Source organism: Pocillopora damicornis, chromosome 8 (assembly GCF_964200805.1).
Source record: "Pocillopora damicornis chromosome 8, jaPocDami1.2, whole genome shotgun sequence".
Taxonomy (NCBI): domain Eukaryota; kingdom Metazoa; phylum Cnidaria; class Anthozoa; order Scleractinia; family Pocilloporidae; genus Pocillopora; species Pocillopora damicornis.
In genome coordinates this window covers 2,336,344-2,355,388 of record NC_142677.1, presented here as the reverse complement: position 1 = coordinate 2,355,388, position 19,045 = coordinate 2,336,344, and the positions used below count along the sequence as shown (strand labels likewise).

At 38.5% G+C, this 19,045-nt stretch overlaps 2 protein-coding genes and 1 pseudogene across 4 annotated transcripts; 2 read left to right on the top strand and 1 right to left on the bottom strand.

Annotated features, from left to right (window-relative positions):
* Positions 1-4,040: 4,040 nt before the first annotated feature.
* LOC149040926 (contactin-associated protein-like 2) lies at positions 4,041-5,463 on the top strand. The gene has a single exon (XM_089179986.1). It carries the CDS (start codon positions 4,102-4,104, stop codon positions 5,173-5,175), a length of 1,074 nt encoding a protein of 357 aa, XP_089036112.1. The 5' UTR covers positions 4,041-4,101; the 3' UTR covers positions 5,176-5,463.
* LOC113680558 (uncharacterized) lies at positions 5,332-12,091 on the bottom strand. Of its 3 annotated transcripts, none has more exons than XM_089179983.1 (9): positions 11,900-12,091; positions 11,433-11,527; positions 11,075-11,170; positions 10,494-10,674; positions 7,785-9,034; positions 7,327-7,461; positions 7,052-7,188; positions 6,710-6,872; positions 5,332-6,284 (listed from the first exon to the last, which is right to left on the bottom strand). In XM_089179983.1, the coding sequence occupies exons 2-9, from the start codon at positions 11,512-11,514 to the stop codon at positions 6,097-6,099; spliced, it is 2,232 nt and encodes a 743-aa protein (XP_089036109.1). In that variant the 5' UTR covers positions 11,515-11,527; positions 11,900-12,091; the 3' UTR covers positions 5,332-6,096. The 3 variants fall into 3 exon arrangements, with proteins under 3 accessions (XP_089036109.1, XP_089036108.1, XP_089036110.1); XM_089179982.1 differs by lacking the exon at positions 11,900-12,091 and adding an exon at positions 11,672-11,789; XM_089179984.1 differs by lacking the exon at positions 11,433-11,527 and having other exon boundaries at positions 11,900-12,069.
* Positions 12,092-16,775: 4,684 nt separating this feature from the next.
* On the top strand, positions 16,776-18,410 carry LOC149040925 (uncharacterized; annotated as a pseudogene).
* The last annotated feature ends 635 nt before the right edge of the window (positions 18,411-19,045 follow it).

Sequence of the window (19,045 nt, the reverse complement as noted above, 5' to 3'; positions counted from 1 at the left end):
CCCTTCTTTAATACTGTTCCATTAAAAATTTAAACTTAGCTATTTGTCGCAAAACTCACACTGAGGTAAGCAGCCGTATTCTAAACGGAAAGTAGACGTTACTCTTTCATTCGCCATCTCGCTCGTAAAGTAACAAAGAAAACAGACAAGTTAGCGATGAAATCGTCAGGATTCTTACTATTTTTTTTCTTTCATGAAGGTTTATACAGGAAAAAATGATTCCTTATGTTTAGTGTGTCTGAAAATTTTGCTATCCTTTGCTTTATCTATGTAACTGTCACCAGTATCCGCTAAACCTAATTTTCACTAATTAGTCAGACATGGCTTAGACCAGAAGCCGTCTTCGCTCTCTCCCCTCCCCCCCCCATCTCTTGTGTATACGCATTCGCCATCTCGCTCGTAAAGTAACAAAGAAAACAGACAAGTTAGCGATGAGATCGTCAGGATTCTTAAAATTTCTTTTCCTGGTTGGTGTTTGCAACGGTGAAGAGCAAGGTGAGTTTTAAAGCTAATTAGCGTAACTTTTGACTATAAATATATAAAAATCATATATGTGAACTGCGTATAAAGAAAGGAATATGGAAGCGATCTTCGCAGCTGTGAAAACTACTTAAGCAGTAGTGAAAAATAGGACCTGAAAATAATTCAGGCCTGCACGAGAAGTAGTACTCATTACCGCGAAGATCGCTTGGATATTCATTGGCGTAAATTTTAGCACATGAATTTTTCAAAACCTTTCTTCTCTTTTCTTTCAAACACTTTATTTCAAATACTCACTCACGCTAGTGCTGGCTTCAATAGGGTAACTTCTGCGATTTTGCGGGATTAAAGATCATTGATCAAAATCGCAAAGAACATAGTTTCTTTCTTTCACCATGATGAATTGTTAAAACAGGTGTTCATCCATTATCACAATATCAGGACGAAAGTAACGGTAAAAACTTTATGGAAATTAATTTTTTCAGTCTCGATTATTATAGATAAAAAGAAAAGTTTCATAAAACGAACGATTTGAAGTGTGCTTACAAGAAACAGTTTCATTTTAGGAATTGGTTGCTCTTCTAGATACATAAATTATAGTTTCAATTTTCTTAATGTTTAGAAAACTGTCGGAAAATAGAGATGAACCCGGCAAAGCAGGACTTCATCCTCGAGAAACACGTTTTCAAAATGGTGGAGATTGAGACAGCCAGCGCATGTGAAGTGAACTGCTTTATGGAAGCTGACTGTGTTTCCTACAATCTAAAACTGCAACAGAATGGAAAACTTTTGTGCGAATTAAGTGATTCAGATTACGCAAATAATCAACAGGATCTAAGATACAGAGAAGGGACTGTTTATAAATCATTTAAGGTGAGTTGAATCCGTTAAGTTTTTGTCGATAAAACGGTCATATATTTTAAATGCACGAACAGAGAAAACCAAAACAAAACCAAATGAAAGAAATATGGTAATTTTTCTTCACTTTTCATGCTGTCTGGTGAAGGAAACCATACGTTCAAACTTTTTTTCCTGGATTTTTTCCTGCATTCGCACATGTATGAACTGATAGATGAATACGTGCATCTTGAAATGTATTAATAAATAAATGGGTGCATCAGTATGGATGGATTAGCTGGAAGAAGGGAGGAAACTGGCCACCGGAGCGATAGATTCTATAAATATTTTTATATCTTCGCAGAACCGCTGTTCCAGTATGCTTTGTCCATCACCAAGGCGATGCCAAACTGGCTTCACCAGGATGGGTTATCGTTGTGTTTGCGCAAATGGACTACTGGGAGAAAACTGCACTGAAGGTATGTTGAGTAACTAAGAAATTTTTGAGGTATCAGGAGGACAATGGAGGTGTGAGGGAGACAGCTTTTTCGCATGATTATGTATGAGGTCTTAATTGGCTTTTGTGGTCTTAAATTGCTGGGATGGACGAGGAATTCCTGCAGACGACCTCTCTTGGCTCTTGCCTATAGTGATCGACTGGTAATAGGTCTGACGTAAAATGGTGCTGACTGCATATAAGGCCTGGACTCAGGACGGCGGTTACTATCAGATCTTGAAGAAAGTAAACAATGGTCTTGATCGATGCTTTAATGAGACTATTTATGTTATTACCATGGCTTAATATCAGTTTAGTGTTCTAGGACCACCTTTGGTGCAAGTCGTTCCCAACATAATTGAAACTGTGGAGGGTAGGAACGTTACTGTAATGTGTAACGTGACAAGTAATCCTAAACCAGGTGCACTCATATGGAAAAAGTCTGATGGGATTCTTTCCAGCGCGAGGACCTTTGTTAGTGAAGGAAACCACATGATACTGAATATCACTAAAAAAGACAACGGCTCCTACGTGTGTACTGCGACAAATCCCTGGGGTACCAAATCATCGTCAGTTCACCTTCGTGTCTATTCAGCTCTCAAATTCTGCACCGAAGGTATGTTGAGTTCATCAAGTTTACTATCATTCGCGTGCAATTAAAGATCATGAGCGGGCAGACAGGAAAAATCAGGGCATTGGCCTGGATATCTTGATATCAGTTAAGTTATATTTAGCTTGGGGTGGAAAGCATTGTAGTTTCCCAATGTAATTTCTTATTGCATAGGGCAGTTTGATATTAAAAGAACCAATCTCATGATTGTTCTCTAACACATCAGTCTTACTCATAGGCGATCAATGCTCACTGAAAAAGTACGGATGTCTTTCATTTTTATTCATTTTCTGTGAGCAAAATGACATCTACGTAGGGAGAGAGAAGGGTGACATATGCATGCAAACAATTACGTAACATTCACTCGGGATTTAGCGAAACGTGACTCTCGTTTAGCAGCTCATAAAGTTATTTTGTTACAACTGCTTTTATTTCATGAAGGTTTTTACAAGAAAAAATGATTCCAAATGTTTAGTTTGCCTGAAAATTTTGTTATCCTTTGCTTTATATATGTAACTGTCACTAGTATCTAAACCTAATTTTCACTAATTAGTCTTACAGTGGGATTTCAATTTCACTAATTTCACTAACTAGTCTTACTAATTAGTCTTCTTCGCTCCCCCCTCCCCTCCCCCCATGATCTCTTGTGTATACGCAGGCATGTCACAAAGTCCGGAAGTACTTTACTAGTCGAGCTTTATGCGAACATTGTCGTTGTCATTGACATGACTCACGCAGTGCTCTTTTTTTTTTTAGCAAATCTTTTAAGATTAGAGATGTGCAAAATTTAAGGTGATTCCTCAGAAAAAAAAGTGACCACAATTTTTTTAAAAATTTCTTTTTAAATACTCCCTGCCATTGTCTGTTTAAAAAAGTACAAGGAAAAGATAGGTCAGCTTGCTTGTTTAACAACAACAAAGGGTTTTAAAGTAACACCAAAGAAAAAAAACTTGATAGGTAGAAATTCTCTCGAGCGCATGGAAAAGTTTGACATATAGTCTGAGGAGAAAAACACCCAGTTTTAAACAAGATCGACTCAAAACGTTCCTCGAGTCGTTGTTTTCAAGGTCATGATTGCATCATCGAGTAACGGGCTTAGTGCACGGTTTCAGCTATATTTTTTTCTTTTTGATGAATTTTTTTAATTTCTCCAATTTTAAAGTATCAATCAAAGTATTCAAGAAAAAATATAGGTCACCCACCGTACTGGTTCAAGAATAATACCGCGTTCTCAGAATGCCCGCGCTTATTCTCCTGATTACGTGATATTTGTGCCCAATACAGGATGCGCAGTTCATTGCTGAGGAATCAACTTAAATCAATTAGAAGGGAGAGAGGGAGGGAGCTGGGGCACCTGCAAAACATGACTTTCTTTGATGGGATAAAACGTGAATTCCCATGAAGGACCGCTTGCAACCTCATGTTTACGCCAGACCTGTTGATGAGGATAGTCTTAAAATGAGTCAATTGGTAACTGGAGACTGTTTAACCATTTCTACCTTGAGATGGTGTTTTTTATCAACTCTCTTATAAAACGAGATGTGGCCATAATCGGTGCTTTAACAAGACTATTTACGTTATTCCCATACCTTAATATCATTTTGGTATTCTAGGACCGCCTTTGGTGGAAGTTATTCCCGACATAATTGAAACTGTGGAGGGTAGGAACGTTACCATAATGTGTAACGTAACAGCTAATCCTAAACCAGGTGGGATCATATGGAAAAAGTCTGACGGGATTCTTTCCAGCGCGAGGACCTTTGTTCGTGAAGGAAACATCACCATACTGAATGTCACTACGCAAGACAACGGCTCTTACGTGTGTACTGCGACAAACCCCTGTAGTACCAAATCATCGTCAGTTCTCCTTCGTGTCTATTCAGCTCTCAAGTTTGTCATAAAGCCTCCATCGAATGTGACAGTGATGGCGTATGAAGCTGTCATTCTGCGTTGCTCTGCTTCAAGCGACCTGAAGCCAACCATCCTATGGATGTATGATGGAACTTTTTCTTTACCTTCAGGGGCGTCTGTTGACTCCTTGAATGCTTTGATCATTTCATCTGCTAACATATCTCATTCTGGTATCTACACTTGCAATGCGACTGATGCATTCAGCTCAATTCAAACAAGTGTCACTGTTCATGTCAAATACCCTGAAACCGGCACCAAAGTGAAGGCAAGCATCAGCGACGTCAGTGGTGATTATCTCATCGATCCTGACGGTGTTCTTGGCAAGGATCCATTTCCTATATACTGTAACATGACTGACAAAGGAGGCGTTGGAGTGACAGTCGTCGGTCACGACATGGAAAACAGAACGCAGGTGATAGGATATGAAAAGTGCGTTGATATTCATTACAGATCTGCCAGCATATCTCAGTTAAAAGCTCTGACGGAAGCCTCTGATTACTGTCAACAGTTCATCAAATACGAGTGTTTTCACGCCAGAATAATTGAAGGTGGATATTCATGGTGGATTTCACGTGACGGCCAGAACACGACATACTGGGGGGGAGCAAACTTAGCAACTGGTGGCTGCACATATGGTTTAACTGGATCGTGCGCCGATGACGAATCACTGAAGTGTAACTGTGATAAAAATGATGAAAATTGGCGGGAAGACAGCGATTTTCTTACCATCAAGTCCCACCTTCCCGTTAAACAGCTTAGATTTGGTGACACGGGAAAGGCAAAATTTCGTGAAGAAGGATACCGTACCTTAGGAAAACTAGAGTGCTATGGCCTAACTTAGGTGCAGACAAAATTGAAAACATGAAAATTCTGACCATAATCGAAACAAATCATATGTAAAACTATAACCAATCATTACTGGATCGCTTGACATAATTCCTGCGCTTGAGGTTTTTTTGCATGGTCATTCCCAGTACTCATTATTTTTCTCATTATGTTTTCCATTTCTCTTCTGTTTGATTGTTGACTCATTTGATTTTTGGTTATGCGATACTCATTAATTAAACTGTAAATCGAGAGACTTAATTCAGCAACAGAGTCAGTGTGTTATTAAACACAGGTACAATTAGTTTGTTTCTCTTTTAACCTGCAACGTGATATCACAGTGCAACTCAGTTATAGAAATGTCCTTATTGTGGTGACGTAGAGCAATACACGACATTAAGGTTACGCAATAAATTGCAATCACCACCGGGTCAATGAATTATGGTTTCAGAAGCCGCAGGTGATTTTTATGTATGGCTTAAGACGAATTTCGTGCAGATTCAAACGGCCATTGTGAATCGTTAACACTGAAATCTAAGAGGTTTGTTTATCTGAAAAACGATAGCGTTGTTATCTCCTTAAGACTGTCGTCATCACCAGAGCAATAGTAATAATGTCCTAGACTTTGAGGGTCTGTTATTGAAACAGTTTCACTCTTGCTCATACGACCGCACTCTAAAAATCTTAAATTTAGCAAAAAATATCACCTAAACCAAAGCTTCTATTTAACGAGAAAAGAAAGATTTGATTACTTAAACAATAGCACCTATGAGGAACATTCAAAGTCCCTTGATCGCCTAAAAAGGGCGGCCCAAATTAGACGAGCCTATGTCTTTAACACTATTTTGTTCCTTTTCCCAGAATATTGTCGAAGTTGCTTATGTGTCACAGTTTCTCATATGAAGCATTTGAAAACGCTCTGTAATCAGCGACACTGCTAAACTTGCGTGATATTAGTTTCCTGGTTTTCAGCTCCGCGGCAGATGCATTGCTCCCTGGGATTCAAGTTTCCCATTCTTTCTTCACTGACCTGTGATGCTTGCTTCTTAAGTACTTTGGAAAATTTGCTTTTGTACAACTCCAACGCCTTCCCAGTTGTAGCAAAGGACAGGAAGATGAAGAAACCTCGGAGAAAGGCAAATAATTAAACTGATATAAGTAGAATCTCTTGAAAAGACGTCATGTGTATTAATTCATTCCCATAGAGTTCTGGTGCCAATCAAATGATATTAAATTGCGTAGCCAAGAAAAAAGGCTATATCACAGTCATTCGATGGAAAACACTGCGAAATGCAAGAAAATCTGAATATGTTGCAGATTCTTATCTAGGAGTAAGTAATCGCTTCGTTACATCTATCGAGATAGATTTTACTTTCATTGCCATAGGAACTATTTAATATGATCAACCAACTATTATCACAATGAGACGGCTTTCTCTAATTTAAGGTCAGCTACCACAACGGAATAATTGTTTCTGGTGCTTCCAATCAAGAAAGTGTTCCATTCTTTCTCCGGCCCAAACCAGCTTTGTTAAGCTGAAGGACATTTACCTTGAAGACTGTTTAGAACAACATACGGGTACCACAGGAATGAAAGAGCCTTTAGGTTCGCAGCAATCCCAAGAATCCATGTCACACCCATCACTGAGGCCATTTTAACACAGATTAAAGCCACGTTAGAACTTTGCTGTTGCTTAGTCACTTTTCTGGCCGTCTGAAACAATACAAATGTGAATAACCCTGGTTTTAAAATTCAGATTTCCTTGCGATGTTCTATTGGTCATGCAAGGCGTCGGACAAATGGTTAACGTGGCAAAGCACAGAAAGACAGAGACTGCGACAGTGGAACTCTGATTTTCTTTGTTTAAAAAAACGTAGAAATATTGTACCCACCTTTCTGGTTTTGAGGATACGAAAGCTAGTGTGTCCCAGAGCAAAGAGGTTGAAAATCAGAATCAGTCCAACAGGAAAAATGAATGAGAATATCTTTGCTTTATTCTCTGATATGAAACAGCCCTCTTTTCCAAGGCCTGTTTAGTCAGCAACACATGGTATTAGTTGAGGTATTTTGCAATATCAACATAACTTACCCGAAGTTAGAGTAATCTATGCTTTTCTCATGGTTCAATGACAAACACTGAATACACCTTTTTATGTTAGGCACTTACCATATCCAATCGCTCCTTCCCTAACCTGGTCAACTGTAACACAGGAAAGGACTACAATAGCAGGACCTCCCCAGGCGTACAGGGAGTAACACATCAAACGTTTATTGGAGTCCTCTTGTCGGTTTGCCGCCGGATCTAATTGGAATGATAATGAGCAACTCATACTTAATGATCGTCCTCTCAAGTACTTTTGTTAATATGGATTCTATGGGAACTGCCTCCTCAAGTCTTCAAATCAATTGAACTGAATCATGAATAAAGCAGTATGCAGTCGAGATTTTGATCAAAACTGGAAGTTACTAAATTGCGATACAGACGTTTATACTTCTTGACAAGTAGATTCACCATAATCAACAATATCTAATATGATTTACTGAAACAAAGAGATTTTAAAGGAAATGACGTAAGTTCTAGATTGATAACGATCCTAAATCACTAAATTAACAATGTCAACTTACCCGGGACTTTTGCGAAAGCGCGATGCACATCATATGCCATAACGTTCATCCACGTGAAGGAAGAAAGGGCGAAGAGGTGAAAAAGAGCGGCGACCACAAGGCAGATCAACTGATCGTCATTTTTGCCAGCTGAGAGGAATACACTTTCATACAGCAACAAAGAGATCACCAAGTTTAACATGATTTTCCCAGGTAAGTTACGGAGCTCAACAAATAAGACGTAAGTCACTAACAATAAAACCAGAGAAACGGTGGACACGACTGCCCCAATAAAGCTGAAAAGCTGAAGAAATTTGTAGTTTTCTTTGTGCTCAAATGAAATACTTCTAGTTCTGGGGGAAGTTTTTGAAAAATTAACGCACAGTAACAATTTTTCACCACAAATCTTATAAGAAACGTTACTGTAATATTTCCCATGGGCCTTCAAAAATACGAGATCATTGGGAACGAGTTCATAATCCGTTTTGTTGTACGCTACAAAGGTGCAGTTAAGTTTACATGTTTTGATTTCGTTTCGATGTACAGAGTCATGCGCTTCATCGTGTAGACAGGTAGTAGGATGATCTTCTGATCTTTTGTGTTGGTCTGCTGTTTTGATACAAAACTTAGATGTGGAGGTAAATTCAAACAGAATTGTTAGGGCAGGGGGTGTATTGAAGGAATGTGGCGGAGAAGAGTTGTCATCTTGCACCAAAAAAACTATATCACTGAGCTCAATTCCATTGCAAAAGGCACAGTGAGGGTTACGAAACAATTTCGATCTACTCCTGGAGACTACTAAAAGAGCGTAACTCAGACATTCTGCTTTGCAAAGGGTATTACCCATCGTTGGATCGCTTTTGATCGGAAGCCGAAGCCATGGGATGCATCTTTTCAAGGAATCATCAACTGGCATTTTCTGAAGATAACACCGATCTTGCAAAAGTCTCAAGTCTTTGTTTAGACTTAGGTTGGAAACATCGAACCACTTAAAACACTGGAAACTGACTTCCCAGTATGCTGTGTGCAATGCTCCATTGCACCTGGCGCAGAAAATATTTTTGTATGTCACGTTACTGTATTTGTCATACACTGGCACAGGGTTCAAACCAATCTCATCTTCATCGTTGCCTTGACATTTTTGCTTTGTATTCTCATCTGTAAAGTTCTTCGGGCATGAGCTCCAAACTGCGCGACCAATCAACCGATCCGGGACCCAATAGTTATATTCTCTGACACATGTTTCCATCGATACTTGAGGTACTATACACCTGTTCAAAAACAACAAAGGAAAAAAAACGGGTCATCAATGTTCTTTGGTACATAGGCCCTTAAAAATGGTAAAACGGGCCAATGAGAGGTGGGAGAGGGTAAGAGCTCTTAGTTGAAACCAGGTTTCGTGTAAGGCGTTACGGTGAATCTAAACTGCACTTTTAAATTATTATTTTCCCTTTATGTCCTTGACTGAACCAATTTTCATTCAATACTACAATTTTGGTACAGTTTGAGGAACGCCAACATCTGTTAATCATAGAGTCCCCTTTCAAAAGAAAATCAGCGATATCTGGTGGACTCTTTTATAAGCTCGATGAGTAGGCCATGATTGGGTATGTGTGGTGACTGACCTCACAATAAGAACACTTACCGGAGCCCTTTTACGATGTTCTCGCGAACGAACCCAATGTACTTAATGTTTCAAATTAACTAGTCAAGCTTCGAAGGCGAGAGCCAAAACCAGAACTTTGGGAAAGTTCCAAGGCATGGTCATTAGACGACCCAAGCACGACCACTATAGTGGTAGTAATTACTTGAGGGCAGGAGATTATAAACAGTTTATAATTTCTTGCTTAAAGCCGGCGACACACCCGGCGATTTTATACGCCGATCGCGGCGAATTCGATCGCCGTCGAAAATCGTTAGCCATTTTCGCCACAGATCGCTGGGAAACACTTTGCAGACAATGTGGCATTCAGCCTTGATCCCAGGTTCCATCGGGTGACGTATAAAAGTTGTGCGAACCAATGTAAACAAAGGAAGTGACAACAGCGAAGCCGAAAAAATTGTTGGCTGCTGCCATAATTTTGCAACTAAAGCGCTCCAGGAAGCGTTCTGAAAAGTGGGATAATAGAAATATATGGTCGAAGACGTGGATTTATTGAAACGCAGAGTCTTTCTTGAGACGATTACTGTAGCCACTGGGCAGTACATCAAATAAGCATGGCTTTTCTGACCACAGTATGATCAAATTGATTTCTTTTTCTTCGGTTCAGAAACAATCTGGTAGATCAGATATCGGCAATTTTAAACGCCAATCGCGGCGATCGGCGAAAATCGCAATCGCCGTACTGGGCACACCTGGCGACTTTCGCCAATCGCCGCGATCGTCGTATAAAACCGCTAGGTGTGTCATCGGCTTTAGGATTAACCACAGGACCAACCACATGGGTCACAGAGACTATAACAAGGGGAATGAATCGACTCGTAGAAGACGCTGTCAGAATTGGGAACTCCGCGTCAAGGCAGAGGCTTGAACAACAGCAAATTACGATCAAGCTGAAGTGATATCACAGTGTCAAAAAGAAAAGTTAAAGATAGCTAGTGAGTCGTGAGAAAAGAAAGTCTTACTTAGATTTATCTTAAAGTGGTTATTATTTGAAGATATTCGAAAAGATTAAAAACATATGTATAAGATATATTTGATCTTGAACTGTGTGGGAAACAAATACTCACAATTCATCGAAGTCAAAACAGCAATCACCAAAGCTTTTACAAAATTCATCACAAAAGCAACCCTCATTAGAATCATGACGCCTTCGTTTCCTTCCACACCGCCTTCTGCAACTTAATTTTTCCATTTGATTGGCCGTTAGGGGCTTCACTAGTGTCTCGATCTGCTCCTTCCACTGCGACTCTGAGGAATGAGAAAATATAGAGGTTGATTCTATACAAAAATCCCCAAAGCTTAGGCTGAAATCGAAATCAAAGGAAGCAGCAACTGATATTTCCATTTGGAATTCCAGCTGTTAATATTGAAAGCTTCCTGCTGCATTCTTTCTCTACAAGGTCCAACCTTTTTTTTCAGAAATACAATAACTACTCAGTAAATTTACACGTAAAAGCATGTATAACGTCACATTGTGTGAAAATAAAGTATCATTGAAAAAAAAAAAAAAAGAATTTTAATTTCACTTAATGTGCTACCTCTGCCAGGGACGCTGCAGGATTTTACAACTCTGCTCATTCTCGGATTTTAGTTAAATTGCTAATATGTATATCTCCTAGAAATGCAGGAGTAGATATTTTAAACATACCATTGATGAACGCAAGACGTGAGCCGAAGTCAGGTCTTAAAGTTCTCAAGAGGAAGGATTCCAAAGCCATTTTAGCGCTCGTGCTTTGATCTGCATCTGGACGAAAAAAAGCTATCTGCTAGGACAGTTGAATTTTAAAATAAGAACCTTCAGAGATAATGAAATCTGTCCACAGGACTTATTTTTCTCCTGAACGGCCTTTACATCATTTCCTTTATAAGGAATATATATATTCATAAAGGAATAAAATATATTAAGTGATTTCTTTAGCGGATAGAACATCACGTGTCGCATTGAAGGGGCTGCATAGAAGGAAGTTAAACTGGAAACAACAATCTAACGAAAGCATTAGACCTACCTGTTATCTTTCCCGAGATAACCGTTAACGTATTGAATAAAAATACGATTTGTAGGCACCAGAAGACAAGCAATAAAAACATTCTATGGATGAACCTGAAAAACGAATTCTGGTATTGAGATAGTCGGAGTAGACAATGATTTTTGGCGAAATAAAATCCGTTGTTAAGCAGAAAAAGCATAGAACCCAACTTGGACCCACGTTAACTCGAATAAGATCCGATTTGCTTTGGAACTGACCCCATTTTGTTATCAATTTTCCATCAGGGTATTCGAACCCGGTGAACTCCAACACCCTCAAAGTCAAACTTATTTTAATTTCTCGATTCGCTCAAATCGTAGCACTAAAATTGTTTTTTTTCTAGTTTTACCACTCCTGCTCAATGCGTGGTATTTTCTAAAAAAACATGTAAGGCTATATATATGATTTAATATGTAGTCCTCATTATGCTTATAGGAAGTACCTACTTTAATTAGGATATTTTTGCCGTGTTGTAGTCTCCCGTCTTTTTCTTGTTGTAGAGACGTTTCGATCAGTCAGTTGGTGGGTAAACCATGAACATATATCTTTTTCTTCAATAAATATAGGGTGATGTTGAACCTTTAAGTTTCATTCGCGTGCACCAGTGTCTAAAAATGGTTTGCATTCTATTTTTCAATGCTTTTAGAGAGCATGAATCATCTTTTATTCATCAAAATTATCATCAAAATTGTTATATTTTCAATGGTCACTAAACACCTGCATCTCGGTCCTTGGCGATGAAAAAAGAAACAAAACAAAACAAAACAAAACAAAACGAAACAAAACAAAAATATTAGTATTCTCTTTGTGAAAACTTTGCTTCCTTTGTTCCCATAAAAAAAGGGAGGAAAACTAAAGACTTTAGCGAGTCGCTAGAGAGATCCGTTAAAAGTAGATAAGACCCGCAGAGAGAAATTCGTCAAAAGCAAATAAGACCCACTTACAGAAATATTATGCGTCCAAACTATCGTTAACTCAGACAGTAGCCCATTTGAATAATTAAAACTGCTGTTTCAGCAGGTACTGATGACAAAATAGTTCGTTCGTTAGCGACCGGTACTAAGTGATATTCATGTGAGGCTAATGTGTTGTCTATTTTTCTGAGGTATCACGTACCTATCCAATAGGCGATATTAAAGTATTTGGTATTAGCGGCAACATGTCATCAGTATTCATGAAAATATTTTTATTTCCATAGACTATCGTCTTGAACTCTTCTCATGGCACCTCGTCGGTAATCACTCCTCAGCGAAAATCGTCCACAGGAAGTAGAATCCATAACTATGACATGCATAGAGTTTTGAGTTGGCTGAGACAGAAGCCGGGTCGAATAAAAACTGCTGTGCCAAGTGCTTCCTTGCAAGTTGAAACATATTTCGTTCCTTAGCTATCAGTGTGAAAGGAATGAAGCAGGAATCTCATAAGCAATATTAAAGCATGTTGCTTTGGCAACGGCCTGTTAACACTATGAAGGCAACCTTCATATTTATAGACTGCCGTCGCCATTTCTCGTATTTCTCATTTGATATTGGCACCACGCCGTCGGATAACGTAACCCATATTAAGCGTTTAATATTTGACGTCAAGAGAAACAGTGAGTTTTACCTTTTACCGAGGGCCGGACGACTCAAAATCAAAGCAAAAAAATGTTTCTTTGACACAGGCTGGTAAAAAATTTACTGCTGTTTCAAGGTCCAAGATCTGATCAATTGCAAGTTTTTTCCTTCGGTAGTTATGAATATGCGATCAAGCGGCCATTGTGTATCGTTAACACTGACATTTTGCCGTAAGTAAAGAGTAGATACGGAGGCTGGGGAGAGGGAGAGGGGAATATGGAGTTACTGGCAATTCGTTAAAAAAAATCATGATCAAAAGAAATTAAGAGGTTTGTTTATCTGTAATAACCAATGGCGCTGTTTTCATCCGAAGATTGTCCTCATTACTAGAGCAATAGCGTCTTCTGCCAAAGGATCCCCCGTATTCACAACGTCTTTTGAATATCGGTTTAGAACAGAACAAGTAAATCACCCTCTGCATAACTCGAAGGTTGAAAAACCTTGAAAAAGTCGCATTGAACTTTCCTCCCGAATGTTCTTTCGCTCGATAAAAAATATATTTAAAAAAGTGTTCTCTGCATGAAAATAAGTTAAGTCTACATTGCATTTTTAAATACTGTACTGGATTTTTAACACTTAATCAGTGCTAAAAAGTTTGAATACAATTTTCCAAATATATTTTTACTGTTGCATGATATCAGGACTGCAAAATGTCGTTCGATAGAACTTCCACAGACTTTTCAAATATTATTGAATGTAATCTTTCTTTTTTAGAAAGATGCTCAACCATCAAGTAATTGTTTTGACGTCGTGTTGACGTCGCGCTCAGATCCTTTTTCACTTTTCTTTTTTCACCGAGCCACGCATTTTTAGATATAAAACAATGTGTCGCCCATTTATTAACCAATGTGGCGCCTGTTAATTGTTCATCCTTAACACGACACATCGAAACAACCACACGAACTGATCACGTTGGGAAAGAAATCTACGCTGAAATCTTTATATCTTTGGCAAAGGAAGCATTTATATAGACATCTGAATTATAACCATGTTCAAAATTTTTTTTTCTTTTTTTTAATGTTTTAGAGAAATTTATCACGAACTAATACAAAAAGTTTAACAAAAGTTTTCTGTCGGTCTAGAATACCAAAATCGTCACAATTTCTCATGAGAAAAAGTTCGAAAGCTGTTGTGTATTTGTTTTTCTTCGATCGCCATAAAATAAGCCTAGATGCGAAGCATTCTCTTAAAGATGACGATGGATCACTGAAATGAAAGAGAACCTACAGACAATAACGACCAATAATCAACCTGTCAGCGAGTTACACGATCTATTATAATCATTAAAGAGGCACTGCACGGATATGTGCGGTCTAAAATAAAATGTTTTACCCCATTTCGTCACCAATATGATTACATCCAAGCTTACCAAATGGGAAATTCCAATATTGTCCTTCAACATGACAGACTTGTTGACTTTCTTAAGCAGGAATAAGATATTATATAATTTAGAATCATCCAAAATATTAGTATACCTGTTTGTAATATGGTTATCAACACATATTTCGTATTTTCTTCTTTTCAGTGTAGGGAGGGTGTATTTATCTTTATCTTGTATCTTAATTAGACTAAGTACAGGTGCTGAAGTCCTGTTGACAAGAACTGGTAACCAAATTTGATTTCCTTAGGGTTTATTTTCAAACTTTTTCTTTTTTATTGAAAGATAACTCGTACGTGATGAAAATATCAACACGCAATGCATTTAATAAGCACCAAAGTTCATTGAAATTCTGCTCAAAAATAGCAATTAAAGCCTGAAGCAAGGAAAGTATGATAATCAGCTTCTCTTTGCAAACAGTTTGACGTAATTGATTCTTTCCAGTCTTGTTGATGTCTCAGGTGAGTAACTTCCATTAAACTTAAAATCCCTTTCTTTTTCAGAAAAAATAAATAAATTCCCTATAAAGTGGAGGCAAATAATTTTCATCTCTTACCTTAAGAAACTATATAACTTTTGTAAACGGAAATCCCCGTGTAGCCCTTGTCTGAAGAGGAAATGAAGTTGAGAGGGAAAACGGTCTGCAGTTTCGAGAAATATTAAAGTCTCATTAAATCGATATATAAACACTGTTTTCAGTATTATATTTAATATAGCCACTATACCACCCCTTTTGTTTTTCCAATACTGTTCCATTAAAAATTTAAACTTAGTTATTTGTCGCAAAACACACACTGAGGTAAGCAGCCGTATTCTAAACGGAAAGTAGACGTTACTCTTTCATTCGCCATCTCGCTCGTAAAGTAACAAAGAAAACAGACAAGTTAGCGATGAAATCTTCAGGATTCTTACTTTTTTCATTTCTGGTTAGAATTTGCAACGGTAAAGAGCAAGGTAAGTATTAAATCCACCTGGCGTAACTTTTGACTATAAATGTATAAAAATCATTTATATGAACTGCGGATGTAGAAATGAATATGGAAGCGATCTTCAGTTATGAAAACTACTTAAGCAGTAGTGAAAAATAAGGCCTGAAAATAATTCAGGCCTGTACGGGAAGTAGTGCTCATAACCGCGAAGATCGCTTGCATATTCATTGGCGTAAATTTTATTAAATCATTTTTTTCAAAACCATTCTTTTCTTTTCCTTAGAACTCTTCATTTGAAATACTCATTCACGCTAGTTTTGGCTTCAATAGGGTAACTTCTGCGATTTGGCCGGATTAAAAATCATCGATCAAAATCGCTAAAAACATAGTTTCTATCATTTACCTTGTGGAATTGCAACAACGATTTTTTTCCGAACAAGTGTTCATCCATCATCACAATATCAAGACGAAAGTGATGGTCAGAACTTTATGGAAATTAATTTTTTAAGTCTCACTTATTGTTAGGTAAAAAGAAAGTTTCATGAAACGAACGGTTTTTTTAGCTTGCTTACAATAAACAGGTTAATTTAGAAATAGGTTGCCCTTCTACGTAGACACGTAAACTATACTCTCATTTTGCTTAATTTTAAGAAAACTATCGGCAAGTAGAGTGGAACCCCGCAAAACAGGACTATATCCTCGAGAAACACGTTTTCAAAATGGTGGAGATTGAGACAGCCAGCGCATGCGAAGTCAAATGTTTCCTGGAAGCTGATTGTGCTTCCTACAATTTAGAACCACAACAGAATGGAAAACCTTTGTGCGAATTGTGTGCTTCAGATGACGCAAATAATCAACATGATCTAAGGTACAAAGAAGGGACTGTTTACAAACCATTTTAGGTGAGTTAACTTATTCTCGCATGTAATTCCATGAAGAGGGCATGGAAGAAAGGAGGGGGAAGGGTACCAGACCAAAAAGTTATATAAATATCTTTATATCTTCACAGAACCGCTGTTCTAGTACGCTTTGTCCATCGAAAAAGCGATTCCAAACTGGCTTCACCAGGAAGGGTTATCGCTGTGTTTGCGCAAATGGATTACTGGGAAAAACTGCACTGAAGGTATGTTGATTTGATTGGTCATTGACGATAATCGTGCATTTCTCTTTGAGAAGTCGTTAAATTTGGAGAATCTTTGGATTTAAATAAATGAGAAATTTTTTTAGGTGTCAGAAGGAAAATAGGGGCGTGAGGGAGAAAGCTATACCTCATGATTATATGTGAGGTCTTAAATGGCTTTTGTGATCTTAAATTGCTGAGATGGACAAGGAGTTCCTGCAGACGACCTCTCTTGACCTTTTGCCTATAGTGATCGACTGGTGGCAGGTCTAGCTTAAAATGGGGCTGACTGCAGAAAAGTCGTCGCCTAAGAACGGTGGTTACTATCAGATCTCGAATAAAGTAAACAATGGTCTTGATCGATACAGTAGTGAGATTATTTACGTTATTCCCATGGGTTATCATTTTGGTGTTCTAGGACAGCCTTTGGTGCAAGTTGTTTCCGACGTAATTGAAACTGTGGAGGGTAGGAACGTTACTGTAATGTGTAACGTGACAGCTAATCCTAAACAAAACAGGATCATATGGAAAAAGCCTGATGGAATTCTTTCCAGCGCGAGGACCATTGTTATTGAAGGAAATCTCACTATAAAAAAATGTCACTACACAAGACAACGGCTCCAACGTGTGTACTACGACAAACCCCTGGGGTACCAAATCATCGTCAGTTCTCCTTCGTGTCTTTTCAGCTCTCAAATTTGTCATCAGGCCTCCGTCAAATGTGACAGTGATGGCGCATGAAGCTGTCATTCTGCGTTGCTCTGCTTCAAGCGACCTGAAGCCAACCATCCTATGGATGTACGATGGAACTTTTTCCTTACCTTCAGGAGCGACTGTTGACTCCTTGAATGTTTTGACCATTTTATCTGCTAACATATCTCATTCTGGTTCCTATACTTGCAATGTGGCTGATGCATTTAGCTCAAGTCAAACAAGTGTCACCGTTCATGTCAAATACCCTGAAACCTGCAGCAAAGTAAAGACAAGCATCAGCGACGTCAGTGGTGATTACCTCATCGATCCTGACGGTGTTCTTGGCGAGGATCCATTTCCTGTACACTGTAACATGACTGGCAAAGGAGGCGTTGGAGTGACAGTCGTCGGTCACGACAGTGAAAACAGAACGCAGTTGATAGGATACGAAAAGTGCGGTGAATATTTCGTTGATATTCATTACAGATCTGCCAGCATATCTCAGTTAAAAGCTCTGACGGAAGCCTCTGATAACTGTCGACAGTTCATCAAATACGAGTGTTTTCACGCCAGAATAATTGAAGGTGGATATTCATGGTGGGTTTCACGTGACGGCCAGAACACGACATACTGGGGGGAGCAAACTTAGCAACTGGTGGCTGCACATGTGGTTTAACTGGATCGTGCGCCGATGACAAATCACTGAAGTGTAACTGTGATAAAAATGATGAAAATTGGCGGGAAGACAGCGGTTTTCTTACCATCAAGTCCCACCTTCCCGTTAAACAGCTTAGATTTGGTGACACGGGAAAGGCAAAATTTAACTTTAATTAAAGATGGATATTCATGGTGGGTTTCACGTGACGGCCAGAACATGATGTACAGGGGGGGAGCAAACTTAATAACTGGTGGCTGCACATGTAGTTTAACTAGATCGTGTGATCAAAATGATCAAAAGTGGCGGGAAGACAGCGGTTTTCTCACCATCAAGTCCCACCTTCCCGTCAAACAGCTAAGATTTGGTGACACGGGAGGACGACATGAAAAAGGATACCACACCTTAGGAAAACTGGAGTGCTATGGCATGACCAAGGTGCAGACAAAATTGAAAACATGAAAACTCGGACCACAGTCGTAACAAATCATATGTAAAACTGTAACCAATCACCACTGGGTCGCTTGATATAATTCCTGCACTTAAGGTTTTTTCTGCATGGTTATACACCGTTCTCATTATTTTCTTATTACGCCTCGTTGGTGCTACGCAATCTAAAAATATAAAAAAAGCAAAAAACTGTCCAAAGGGCTTCCATTTAGAAAATTTTGTGATTATTGAAAACCTGAATATATTGCAGACTCTTATTTTGAAGAAAATGATCTCTTCGTTGTGTTAATCGAGACCAATTTTTGCTCCTAAATTCATTAACATTTTATCTGGTAGACATTTCAACACCTTTTTCTAGGCTAGCATTAAGCCTAGCAGTCCTGTTGGCAACAAATCCATACATTTTTCTAGGTTATATACTGGGGTAGTTAACCCTTAGATTTAAAACTTTAGAACTTTTGAAAAAAGTTCATTACTTTTTATTTATTCCGTCCAGTAGTTCTTGCTTATGACAGATTTTAGTTTCATTGCCATAGGAACTATTTAATGTGATCAACCAACAATTATTACAGTGAGACTGTTTTCTCTAAGTTAAGGTCATCTACTGCATCGGAAAACTTGTTTCTGGTGATTCCAGTGAAGAAAACGTTCCAATCTTTCTCTGGCCCAACGCTGAAGGACACTTACCTGGAAGATTTTTTAGAACAACGTACGGGTACCACAGGAATGAAAGAACCTGTAGGCCCACACC